Source organism: Dendrobates tinctorius, unplaced genomic scaffold, assembly GCF_039654945.1.
Source record: "Dendrobates tinctorius isolate UK_male_01 unplaced genomic scaffold, ASM3965494v1 ptg000303l, whole genome shotgun sequence".
Taxonomy (NCBI): Eukaryota; Metazoa; Chordata; class Amphibia; order Anura; family Dendrobatidae; genus Dendrobates; species Dendrobates tinctorius.
Genome location: NW_027361970.1, coordinates 2,854,749 through 2,868,971, shown reverse-complemented (window position 1 = coordinate 2,868,971; position 14,223 = coordinate 2,854,749). Strand labels below are relative to the sequence as shown.

The window sequence follows — 14,223 nt, the reverse complement described above, 5'->3', positions numbered from 1 at the left end:
ATGTTCGCTCCCATGTTGTTCCATTGCACACAGTAATGTACACTCGCTTTTGTGATTTCAGCTCTGCAGTAACAGCTTATAATTTTCCCATTTGTAAGTTTTAACAACCACCAAAGCTTTCGAATTAATCGCATGTCATAGATTATGTGCTGCATTAAATTGCTAAGTATAATTTTATCACCTCTGGAAAATAAGGAAACCTACGAAATGTTCTTTTTTAGAACTATAATTATCTTTTCATAACTTTGCAACGTTCTTTAGATCAGTAATATAAATATGACTCCTTTGTCCTTTATTACCCTATTTTACCGTTTTCTGTCCATATACATGTAAATGTGGCATCACAGAGTCTATAACAATGGTCGCCTGAAACCTTACAGTGACTGACCTTCATGGCTGTTTTTCTGCGCTGTGCTACTTCGAGATCATAAGAGGACTTCAGTTTGGTTTACTCTGGCATATTCCTGTGCGTTATGCTGCCAATTTCCTAAAAGGCATTTTAAGTTATATTGTTGATTTTAGGTGCGCATCTGCTCTCGCTCATTACTAGAGAAGAGTACATTGATCTCAATTCTAAGCATGTTCATTACCATTGTGATCTGTACCATTAAGGCACTTTGTCTTCATTGCCTTTTTCTGCCACTGCATTTAGAGAAATACGTATTCATCATATAGTCTGCTCTGCTTCATTCTTCTCTAAGGCTAAGCCCGCTAAATAACTATTTCATGTATGCTGAAGCAGCAGAGTTTCATAACGATCATCACATGTTGTGTAATAAAAAATATCTTCATCTACACAGTTAATGTTAATTAAAGCAAATAATCCAGCTGAAGGTAATTCTTATTAAAAATGTCTAATTCCATGCCTCACTGTTTGTGGAAACCAGGCAGTAAATGGTCAATTTTGTTGCAGTGCCCCTACAGGGAAAATGAGACATTACACAAATTTTAGCAAAGCCAAAAAATGGGCCGGAGCATAAGTTGGTATGCATACAACATATAAGAACGCGTTCACACTGTGGCCATGTAACAGACTCAACCTAAGGTAGAAACAAAACGAGCGTATACCCTGTTATAAGTAAGTTAGTAAATAGTTAAAGTACACATAAATGGCATAGGATACTTAGTAAACACTGCTTCTCATCAAAAAAGCATAAAAGCCATCCCAAGGTGTACCCAATCGGGATGGTTCTATACTGTAGTATTAAAATTTCACTTTATGTTAGACAATTTCAATGTAGATGGAGCAGAGCAGGACTGGGGTCCTACTGGTCAGACACCTAGCCATGGGAAGCTGTATAAATGAAATGCCTTGCTCAAAAAGGGAGAAATGCACCTATTTGCACAAAGTGCAAAAAAACGCACCAAAACCTAACAAATGAGCTGGAGCATAAGTTGGTATACATGCAAAGTATAGGAACATGTTCACACTATAGACATTTAGCAAACAACACGAAGCAAATTGAGCAATATACCCTGCTGTGAGTAAGCAAATAGTAATAATACATGTACAGTGGTTTGCCCCTTCCTGATTTCCTATTCTTTAGCATGTTTGTCACACTTAAATGTTTCAGATCACCAAAAAATGTAAATATTAGACAAAGATAACACAAGTAACACAAACTGCAGTTTATAAATGAAGGTCTTTATTATTAAGGGAAAAAGAAATCCAAACCTACAGGGCCCTGTGCGAAAAAGTGATTGACCCCAACGCCTAATAACTGGTTTAGCAGCAACAACTGCAATCAAGCATTTGCGATAATTGGCCATGAGTCATTTACAACGCTCTGAAGGAATTTTGGCCCACTCATGTTTGCAGAATTATTGTAATTCAGCCACATTGGAGGGTTTCCAAGCATGCACCGCCCTTTTACGGTCATGCATAGCATGTAAATCGGATTAACGTCAGGACTTGAGCTAGGTATTTCATTTATACAGCTTCCGATGGACAGTTGTCTGACCAGTCAGACCTCGATCCTGCTCTGCCTCCATCTACATTGAGTTTGTGTGACACAAGGTGTTGTTTTAGTACTAGAGGATAGAAACACCCCGATTGGGGTACACGTTGTTGCAGTGCCGTGGTTTTTACACTTTTTTGATCCAAAACAGTGTTTAAGAAAAGTACTCTATGATATTTATATGCACTCTTACTATTTACTTACTTCCATCAGGGTATATGCTCATTTTGTTTCTGCCACACAATTTTCATTCAAATCAATGGGTTGCAAGTGCAAGGCTGTGTTCAGACTAACAATGTAAAACTTTATGTAAAAATTATTATGGTGTTCAAGTGTGTTGCGTTGAAAAGAATCTTCCCTGTATATAAATCTAGCGTTTTAGCCAAATGCAATGGGTATGGTCATTAACTATTTGTACTTACGTCTTCTTGAGGACCATGCCCAGTTGGCTAAAATATTACATTTATGGAAAAAAAATGGGCCATATTTTAGGTATAGGGAGGCACACAAACAAAACAAAGTAATACCAGATTTAGAAGAATAGTGGCACCACTGGTAAAAAAATAAATGCTTAAGTGATGCTAGTCACAACCCACAGACAGGCAATGAGTCAGCAAAGTCAGACGTTCCGGGGTCAATACCAAAAGAGCCAGTAGTAAACCAAGGGGAAATACAATGTCATAAGTCAGGTCACATTCCAGAGTCAGAATTCCAGAGAAATAGTGGATAAGCAAAGGGGCAAAACCAAATGGGTAGTCAGAACATGGTCCAAAGATCAGCAGCAGAAGATCAGAACTTACAGCACTGGAATCAGGTGAACCCACACCAGAGAGCATAAGCTTTGACTGGCAGTGATCTGGGCCAGACAGCTCACCTAAAGTGCAGGGCAAATACCAAAAACAGGGAGCACCTGGAGAAATCTCTGCACTTCCCATTCTCAAGCAGGTCGACCAAACTGTCAATCAAAGCACTATCCATCTGTCCCAGACACTCTGAGCAGAGGAATCGAGACAACATATTTATGGAAAGTAATAGGTCCTCTTAACAGGCTTTGCATGAGGAGAATTGTTCAAGAATCGGAAATTTGTTAAAAAATTTTTAAAAATGCACAGTACACTTTACACAAATACTCACTTTAAATATTAGGCTTTTTTCTGATTTTACATTCCCTTTAACAGATCTACTGATAGAAAGTCACATAAAATATCTGGCCCTATGATTGTACAAGTCTCTGGCCCTGATATCCTCCAGAAACTTCTACATTCATGTGTGAACAATATGAACGGTTTGTCTTTAAACTTTGTCTTTCCTATGATTACTACCTTAGAATTTATTTATGTAATATTCTGGAGTCTGAAGAAAAAACAAAGGTAGAACAGGCGCAGATTTATCAATACTTTTATAGGATGCATCAATTTAGTAGTTAGAGAAAGTGGTGCAAATTGCCCCAATTTGATCAGAATGGCACACACAGCGTGATGAGTTTATCGCAGCTTGCTGGGTAGGTTAGACTCATCTTTTCTGTCTGCCACCTGCTCTATATTTTCTCTCTAAAATATGTTTTGGATCTCTTCTATAATTTTGCCATATTCTTCAGACATGTAAAGGCAAACACATAAAGCGAGTAAACTGCATAATTAATTTTGCACCCTTTAAGTTCTGCAGTTTTGGAGGCATTTTGTAATGATATTCTTGACTTAGTAAATGTTCCTTCTTCTCTTTTGGAAACTGATGATGACTTCTTGTGGCAAATCTTTTGATCCAATTCCCTATAGATTGAAATAGCAGCTGACACCTTGACTTTTTACAACTGAGAGAAACTACACGTTCTCCCATATAATGCGTTTGGTCTATTTGTCTTTGTACAAAGAATATATTTAAAGTAATGAATTTGAGATTTTTCCTTTCCATAGTCTCCAAAAATGTTCTAATGCGCCCAGCACTTCTGCTTCTTCATTCTCAATCTGCCTCTGTTTCATGACCTTGGTTTTTCTGCTCTGTCTCTTTTGTTTCATAGATTTTAGTGCTAGAAAATAAGGAATTTTCTTTTTCATCTTGGCCATATATCTGAAATACGGCAGTGTATATCATTTATCCTTTCTTGTTTACAGAGTTTTATGGAATGCCCGGATTACCAAAGGGCTTCATGACGATTTGTGTAAAATGCTCCGTGTCTTGGCGCCTCTGGTGCTTCTCCTGTTGTTGCTGATGAAGACCACTGGTAGCCCTCATTCTATTCGAATTGGTAAGTTTACTGATCAATGGGTGCTCCACAGTATTTCAGACGTGATCGTGAGCACGTCGTATTTCCAATAGTATGTCCTTTTATTTTGTATCAAAATTGTATCTAAATTATTCCAATGTAGTATGATTTTACACTCATGAATGTACAGTGGGGAAAAAAAGTATTTAGTCAGCCACCAATTGTGCAAGTTCTCCCACTTAATAAGATGAGAGAGGCCTGTAATTGACATCATAGGTAGACCACAACTATGAGAGTCAAAATGAGAAAAAAAAATCCAGAAAATCACCTTGTCTGATTTGGCAAGATTTGTTTTGCAAATTATGATGGAAAATAAGTCCCATATATACTCAAGTATAAGCCGAGATTTTCAATCCATTTTTTTAAAGTGAAAGTGCACCTCTAGGCTTATACTTGAGTCATTGTATCGGGGGACGGTGTGGGAGGGGGAGCGCGGCTGTCATATCATACTCACCCCCTCCTGGCACGGTCTCTGTAGTCCCTGCTTCTCCTATAGTCTCTGGCTGTCACGTGGTACCACTCATTAAAGTAATGAATATGCACATATTCATTACTTTAATGAGCAGTACCACGTGACCGCTGAACACTGGAATGAACTGCGGCGCTGGGGACCATCGGAGAAGCAAGGATGTGCATAGACCGCGTCAGGAGGGGGTGAGTATGATGGGGAGGACCGGGGGAGCCATGCGATATTCACCTGTCCCCGTTCCACTGCCGCGTGGCGCTCTGTCTTACGTGTCCTCTGGCTGTGACGTTCAGGTCAGAGGGTGCAATGACGTGTTTAGTGTGTACCCTCTGCCTTGAACAGTCACTGCAGAGACCTGAAAGACACAGCGGTGCAGCGGTGGAATTGGGACAGGTGAATATCGCAGGTGTCGGGGCCATGAGCCAGCGGTGACACCAGCACCTGGCCCCCATAGCTCGTTGGTGTCCCTGCCTGCTCAGGACACCAGCACCTGGCCCCCAACGACGAGAGGTGAGTATGTCATTTTTTCTTTTAATAGCAGCAGCATATGGGGCATATATATCTATGGAGCATCTTATGGGTCCATCAACCTTTATGCAGCATTACCTGGGGCATCTTATGGGGCCATCAACCTTTATGGAGCAGCATATGGGGTGTTATGAATGGGTCACCGAGGAGGATGGCAGAAACAGGCTAAGCCACCAAAAAACCAGAGAGGTTGGTAACTAAGCAGATTGCAGACCCCTGATCCTATCAACACAACTAGCAGTAGCCATGGAGCGTGCCTACGATGCCCTAGATGCCTCGGCACAGCCGGAGAACTAACTAAGCCTAAAGCCAGAAAGGTGAAATCTAAACTGCCCCGGAGCAGATCCCCAAAGTAACAGATAGCCCCCAAACATATATTGTCGGTGAGACAAGATGAGACACAAACACAGGCAGAGAACAGACTGAGCAAACGGTGGGGCCCAATCTGTCTAGACAGGACAGGACAGAAAACATACTGTCTGCAATCACGCACCAAACCCTAAAAAAATCCAACACATCTGATATACAAAAACCTGAGGCCACACGACTTCACCCCCGCTAGATCAGCACTCTGGTATAAACTGGAAGCAAAGCAAAAGATACTAACATAACAGGGGACTGAACAAACTGACACAGGCTGTAACATATGAGCGGGGTCCAGCGCTGCCCCCAGCAGGAAGTACACTGAACCCTAGCAACAAAGCGGAAAGCAAAAAAAAGGCACAACCAGATTAGATGTAAAGGATTAGCAAAAGAATCACTTAACTGAACCATGCAGATCAGGCAGGAGACAGAAGAACTCCAAATGCACAAGGAGGAAATCACCAGAAACCATCAAGGGCAGCCAGCTCAATTATATGCTCCCAGCCAGTAATCCCAGGTTCCCAATTATCGTTGTCAGGTGGGAAACTTCCATCAACCTGGCCAGCTCCACTACTCCCAGTAACCACCAAAGGGAGCAGAGGGAGCTTCGTCTCAGAAGTCCGAGAAAGGGAATTCACAACAATGGGGCATATTATTGTATGGACATCCTATGGGGCCATCAACCTTTATGGAGCAGCATATGGGGCATATTATTCTATGGAGCATCTTATGGGGCCATTATTAACATTTGTGCAGCATTATATGGGGCATATTTATTGTATGGAGCATCTTATGGGGCCCATCATGAACTGTATGGATTATTATATGGGGCTCCTGATTCAATATAGATATTCAAAAACATTTAACCTACTGATGTCTCAATTAATTTTACTTTTATTGATATCTATTTTTATTTTTGAAATTCACCAGTAGCTGCTGCATTTCCCACCCTGGGCTTATACTCGAGTCAATTACTTTTCCCAGTTTTTTGTGGCAAAATTAGGGGCCTCGGCCTATACTCGGGTCGACTTACACTCGAGTATATATGGTATTTGGTAATTAACAAAAGTTCATCTCAATATTTTGTTCTATATCCTTTGTTAGCAATGACAGAGGTCAAACATTTCCTGTAAGTCTTCACAAGGTTGGCACACACTGTTGGTGGTATGTTGGCTTATTCCCACATGCAGGTCTCCTCTAGAGCAGTGATATTTCGGGCCTGTCGCTGGGCAACATGGACTTTCAAATCCCTCCAAAGGTTTTCTATGGAGTTGAGATCTGGAGACTGGCTATGCCACTCCAGGACCTTCGTATGCTGTTTATGAAGCCACTCCTTTGTTACCCTGGTGGTGTGCTTGGGATCATTATCATGCTGAAAGACCCATCCACGTTTCATCTTCAATGCCCTTGCTGATGGAAGGAGGTTTGCACTCAAAATCTCACGATCCTTGGCCCCATTCATTCTTTCATGTACATGGATCAGTCATCTTGGTCCCTTTGCAGAGAAATAGCCCCAAAATATGTTACCACCCCTATGCTTTACAGTAGGTATGGTGTTCTTTGGATGCAACTCAGCATTCTGTGTCCTCCAAACACAACGAGTTTTGTTTCTACCAAACAGTTCTACTTTGGTTTCATCATACCATATGACATTCTCCCAATACTCTTCTGGATAATCCAACTGCTCTCTAGCAAACTTCAGACGGGTGTAGTGTGTTACTGATGGTAGCCTTTGTTACGGTGGTGCCAGCTCTGTGCAGGTCATTCACTAGGTCCCCCCACGTGGCTCTGGGATTTTTGCTCATTGTTCTTGTGATCATTTTGACCCCACATGGTAAGTCCTTGTGTGGAGCCCCAGATCGAGGGAGATTATCAGTGGTCTTGTATGTCTTCCATTTTCTTATTATTGCTCCCACAGTTGATTTCATCACACCAAGCTGCTTGCCTAGTGCAGACTTAGTTTTCCCAGCCTGGTGCAGGGCTGCAATTCTGTTTCTGGTGTCCTTCCACAGCTCTTTGGTCTTCACCATAGTGGAGTCTGGAGTGTGACTGTTTCAGGTTGTGGACAGGTGTCTTTTATACTGATAAGTGATAACAAGTTCAAATAGGTTTCATTACTACAGGCAATGAGTGGAACAGGTGCCATTACTACAGATAATAAGTGGAGCCTCTTAAAGAAGAAGTTACAGGTCTGTGAGAGCCAGAAATCTTGCATGTTTTTAGGTGACCAAATACTTATTTTCCACCATAATTTTCAAAATAAATCTTGCCAAATCAGACAAGGTGATTTTCTGGATTTGTTTTCTCATTTTGACTCTCATAGTTGTGGTCTACCTATGATGTCAATTACAGGCCTCTCTCATCTTTTTAAGTGGGAGAACTTGCACAATTGGTGGCTGACTAAATACTTTTTTTCCCACTGTACATGTAGTGGAAATGCCTCCATATGCCAGCCTTACATGCAGTATTCTTATATGGTACCAACTTATTCAGCAGCGCTGTACAGAGATTGTCATCATTCAGATCAGTCCCGAACCTCAATGGGGCTCACCATCGCATTTCTCCATCTCTCAGTGGTCAATTTGATAGCTTAATTGACATTCTTTCAGTATGTTTTTAGTGTGTGGAGACAGAAAGGAAATGCATGCAAATATATAAAGAACATACAAGCTCCCCACAAGCTCTTTTAGTCATGTTTGAACCCAAGAGTTACAATGTTGCAAACCTTTGAGCTGCCATCATGATCCTGATGTTAACCTACTGTTTGTGTGACATCTCCCCCAGAAACGTGCCTAGTGTCTTTTGGGCTCCCAAGGCAAATTTTGTACCTGGGCCCCCCCTACAACCACCAGTTTTTAACTGTAATTGTGGCTTCACTTGTGTCTATAAAGATATATGTTCCTCCATCCTGAAAAAAGAAGATAATACTAAATATATACAGACAAGGAAGTCTTACAGTGTACCAAGACCTGTATTACAACCATACAGTGACCACACAGTGGTAGATACCAGTTGTGCACGCATGTTCTGTATATTATATATGTTTAATATGTACAGATAAATCCAGTGACTCACCTTTGAAATTCACTCTGGCTGTACTGGTTAGAGATGAGGGAATATAGTAAAGTGGAATTCAATTCTACTCGAATATTACAAAAATCTGCATTCGTCAACATGAAAATGTTTTGTCATTAGTTTTCGTGTGAATTTGGCCAGAGTAAGGCTGGTTTCACATTTGCGTTTTTTAGCGCTGGAAAAAAACGCACACCTGCGCATGCGTTTTTTCCCCTATATTTAACATGGGTGCGCATACCTGCGCGCTGGTAAGCGCATGTATGCGATTTTCATGCGCTGCGTTTTTTTGGGGTGTGCGTTGGGATTTTCCAGACGCAGCATGTTGCATTTTTTGGCCCTGCAAAAAAGCGCATGCGCACATATGCGCACGTTTTGCGCTAAAAATGGCCATTATAGCCTATGGATGCGCATATGTGCGCACTGGCATGCTCATGTATGCGTTTTTTTGCATATGCGTTTTTTTTTTTAAACCATGGAATTTAGGGGTTTGGGTTAGAGTTAGGGTTAGTTAAGGGGGTTTAGGGTTAGGGTTATGGTCAGGGTCAGGGTTAGGGTTGGGGTTTGGGTCAGGGTTAGGGTTAAGTATGGTTTTGTTAAGGATTAGGGTCATGGTTAGGGTCAGGATTAGGGTTAAGTATGGTTTTGTTAAGGGTTAGGGTCAGGGTTAGGGTTAGGGTTAGGGTCAGGGTTAGGGTTAGGGTTAGGGTCAGGGTTAGGGTCAGGATTAGGGTTAAGTATGGTTTTGTTAAGGATTAGGGTCAGGGTTAGGGTCAGGATTAGGGTTAAGTATGGTTTTGTTAAGGGTTAGGGTCAGGGTTAGGGTTAGGGTTAGGGTTAGGGTCATGGTTAGGGTTAGGGTCAGGGTTAGGGTTAGGGTCAGGGTTAGGGTTAAGTATGGTTTTGTTAAGGATTAGGGTCAGGGTTAGGGTCAGGATTAGGGTTAAGTATGGTTTTGTTAAGGGTTAGGGTCAGGGTTAGGGTTAGGGTTAGGGTTAGGGTCAGGGTTAGGGTCAGGATTAGGGTTAAGTATGGTTTGGTTAAGGGTTAGGGTCAGGGTTAGGGTTAGGGTTAGGGTTAGGGTCAGGGTTAGGGTTAAGTATGGCTTTGTTAAGGGTTAGGGTCAGGGTTAGGGTTAGGGTTAGGGTCAGGGTTAGGGTTAGGGTTAGGGTTAGGGTCAGGGTTAGGGTTAGGGTTAGGGTCAGGGTTAGGGTTAGGGTTAGGGTTAGTTAGGGTTTAGGGTTTGGGTTAGGGTTAAGTATGATTTGGTTAAGGGTTAGGGTCAGGGTTAGGGTTAGGGTTAGGGTCAGGGTTAGGGTTAGGGTTAGGGTTAGTAAAGTCATGGTTTGGGTAGTGTGAGGGGCCACCTAAAAATGTTGGAAAAAAACGCAAACGCGGTAAAAACGCGCTAAAAACGCATACAAACGCATAAAAACGCTGCGTTTTTTTCATGCATGCTCATAAAAATGCTTGAAAAAAACGCAGCAGTTGTATGCTTATGTATGCGTTTTTTCAATGCGTTTTTTTGCGGGAAAAACGCGCTGCAAAAAAAAGCAAGTGTGAAACTAGCCTAACAATGATCAGCAGAACGGCTGCAGAGGTGGGCAGTGAGGTGAGTATAAGTATCTTTTTTAACAAATGATGTTTATTAAGCTTTGGTGACTGTAAAGACCGCAGAGCATAATAAGGGACATTCAATTCACAGAGAATAACATGAAAAGTCAAATTCAAATTTTGGCATTTTGTCTAGTCAGCTCATTTCTGGTCCTCATTGATTTTCCTTGTTCTCTATCCAGCTCAGAACATCATTGCAAATTCTTCTTGTGTATGTAAAATGTAACTCTCACACTCAAAAATCTTTGGCTCATCATCACTATTTCAGTACGGTGTGGTCCTTACTTTTACCCTCCCCTAAGCAAACTCTACGGCTATGGTGCCACACATGATTGTAATTCTAACCCCTTTGCATTCATTACTTTTGTGTCCTCGAAAAGTAACAGTGTCCTGCCTGTAACTTCACAGTGACATATAGTGCCTCCTCTATGCCTTCAGGCAGTAATAGTGCCATGATGCAGGTCATGTCCCCTACTCAATGTACCCTTTATGCCCCCATACAATAATAACCTCCATTTTTGTATTCCCTAACAATAATTATCTCCCTCTGTGCCTCTGTATATTGATTACAGCCCCATACAATAATTACGACCCCACTTTGTGCCCCATCACATATAATTATGACCCCATACAATAATTACGCTCCCACTTTGTGCCCCAATACATATAATTATGACCCCACACAATAATTTGCATCTATTGTGCCTACATACAATTATGTTTCCTTTATACTTCCATAGATTAGTTATGTCCTTCTCTGACTGCATACAATAATTATGCTATCTTTATAATGTGTCTCTTTTATAACAATGTTCCCCTCTGTGTAAAGTCAAACTCACCTCACTCATTCCCATGTTGAGCAGCAAGATCCTCTTCCTTCTTGGAGCCAGCACAATAATGTGACATTTCAAGAAGTCCTCCTCAGACAATTTCTCTCTTGTCCGCCCAGGCTTAAAGCAACCAGTGACTTACCAGAGTAAGTGGCGAAGCAGGGAGATGATGGCTCTCTGCTCCTTCACAGTTTATGACTTCATCTGCAGGGATCCAGGCAAGCCCCCTTTAGTTCTTGGCCCGGTGTACGACCACAATCTTTACACCTCTAATCTACCCTCTTCGTTTCCTTGAAATATGAAACATTATGTATTCTATTCTATAATCTCACTGATTTAACCATTCCTCTCTGGCTTTCATCCCTCATTTTCTCCAGAATGTTTATGTGCCACATGCTGGGTGACAGTCAACAGATCATGCAGCGTCAGTATGCAACAGAATAGCGTCTCAGTATCAAAAGTTTGCCATCTTTGAAGACACTGAGTAATGACAGCACTACTTTAAACTTTATATAAGAGGAGTATGCAGGCAGCTGTAAAACTGTAGCAGCATAGAAATAACTGTGTGACACAGTAGGGGAGGATAATAAAAGTAAAAAATAATTATTTCTAAAAAGAGATGAGCTAATCAAATCACAAGACCCCGGTTCAGTGGCCAGATTGGTATTCCGTGGTCACTGGACGAAAGCCCTGCATGCCACCTACTACTTGACACTATATGTAGCTCCTCTTTTGATTAGCCAACCTGGCGTGATGTCACTATTGTGGTAGGATGTGTTGCATCAGGACAGCTAATCAAAACATAAGCCACAGATGCCGTTAGGTAGGAAGTAGTTCCTAGTGCTCCCATCCGGCTGCCACAGAATACTGACCAGACCAAATATATCCTCTCATCTCTTCTAAGCTGTGGTGCCATTTGGTGAGTAATTGGACATATTATAGCAGGGGCGGAGAACCTTTTTTCTAACAAGGGCCATTTGGAGAATTATAACATCATTTGAGGGCCGTACAAAATTATCAACATGAAAAAAAAAAGAAAGTAATATTTGGTGGGACACATATATATGGTGGGACATATTTCACAACTTTTCAGCCCTAACAGAGTCATTTTCCTCACATTGAAGCATTAGATTCCCCCTTCATTGCCCCCACTAAAGTATGATGCCAACAAAAGTGCCCCCCCAAAGTATGATACAGTGAATTCCTTCACAGTACCCTCCACATGCACAGTATGATGACCCTACTGTACCCACTAAGCAACATATGGGTACTCCAACACAATATGATGCCCCAACTGAGACCCCAACACAGCCCTCCACACAATATGATGGACCCTACACAACCCTCCATAAAGTATGATGGCCCCCATACAAACCTTCACACGGTATAACCTTCCAAACAGTATAACGGCCCTCACATATCCCTCCAAACAGTGTAGTAGCCCTCGCATAGCCCCAAACTGACATTATACTGTTCGCCGACATAGCCCTCCAAACAGTATAATGATCCGATTTATACCTGCAAACAGAATAATGGCTCCCATATGGCCCTCATAGCAGTATAATGCCCCAACCACAGAGCCCTCCAAATAGTATAATGGCCCCCACTAGCCCTACAAACAGTATAATAGAACCCACATAGCCCTCCATATAGTATAATGGACCCTACATGAACCTCCATATAATATGGGCCCCACATAGACCGACACATATAATATAATGGTCCCCACACAGACCTCCATACAATATAATGGGCCCCACATTGCCTTCCATATATTGTAATATGCTCCACATAACTTTCCATATAATATAATGGCCCCCACATAGTTCTCCATGTAATTGAATGGCCCTCATACTGCTTTCCGTATAATATAATGTGCTCCACATAGCCCTACATGTAATGTAATGGTCCACATTGCCCTCCATATAATATAATTGCTCCACATTGCCTCCCATTTAATATAATGGCCACACATAGCCTTCCATTTAATATAATGGCCCCACATAGCCCTTCATATGTGCCCTCACATAGTCTTCCATTTCATATGTGCCCCCACATACCCTTCCATGTAATATAATGTGCTTCACATAACCCTCCATACAATATAATATGCACCACGTAGCCATCCATGTATTATATTGTGCAGCACATAGCCCTCCATATGATGACATATGATGGCCCCCACATTGACTTCCATTTAATATAATATGCCCCACATAGTCTTCCATAAGATATAATGGCCCACATTGATTTCCATGTAATATAATGAGCCCCACATAGCCCTCCACATAATACAATGGGCCCCACATCACCTTCCATATTATATAATGTGCTATACACAACCTTTCATATAATATAACTAGCTGAAGAGCCTGGCGCTGCCCGGGCATAGTAACTAACTGTGGATAGTTATAACAAATTATAATTATCCTCCATCCCATAGTCCCGTGCCCATATACCCAACATACCTATCCTCCATCCCATAGTCGAGTTCCCATATACCCATCACACTTCCTCCATCCCATAGTCGAATGCCCACATACCCATCATGCATATTCTCCATCCCATAGTCCCATGCCCATATACCCATCATACATATTCGCCTTCCCATAGTCGAATGCCCATATACCCATCACACATCCTTCATCTCATAGTCCCATGCCCATATACCCATCATACATATCCTCCATCCCATAGTCCTGTGCCCATATACCCATCATACATATCCATGATCCCATAGGCCCGTGCCCATATACCCATCACACATCCTCCATCCCATAGTCCCATGCCCATATACCCATCATACATATTCTCCATCCCATAGTCCCGTGCCCATATACCCGTCATACATATTCTCCATCCCATAGTCCAGTGCCCATATACCCATCACACATCCGCCATCCCATAGTCAACAATTATGACATCATAATGAGCGGCGGGGCTTGCAACCTATGATGACATCAGCGTCGCCATGGCAACCATTTTGACATCATAATGAGGGGCGGGGCTTGATACACACACACTTTTTCCCCATTATGTAGATAGGGGCAAAATTGTTTGGTGAATTGGAACACGCAGGGTTAAGATTTCGCCTCACAACATAGCCTAGGATGCTCTCGGGGTCCAGAC

General features: G+C 41.9%; 1 protein-coding gene across 3 annotated transcripts in view; it reads left to right on the top strand.

Annotated features, from left to right (window-relative positions):
• GRIK4 (glutamate ionotropic receptor kainate type subunit 4) overlaps positions 1 to 14,223 on the top strand; it is a 781,551-nt gene that overhangs the window by 300,076 nt on the left and 467,252 nt on the right. For 2 of the 3 annotated variants that reach the window (XM_073560723.1, XM_073560725.1), the window contains exon 2: positions 4,070 to 4,203. The exons of the other annotated variant lie outside the window; for it this stretch is intronic. In XM_073560723.1, coding sequence (XP_073416824.1) covers positions 4,122 to 4,203 — 82 coding nt within the window. In that variant the 5' untranslated portion in view covers positions 4,070 to 4,121. The remainder of the gene's footprint in view (positions 1 to 4,069; positions 4,204 to 14,223) is intronic. 3 annotated transcript variants of the gene reach the window in all.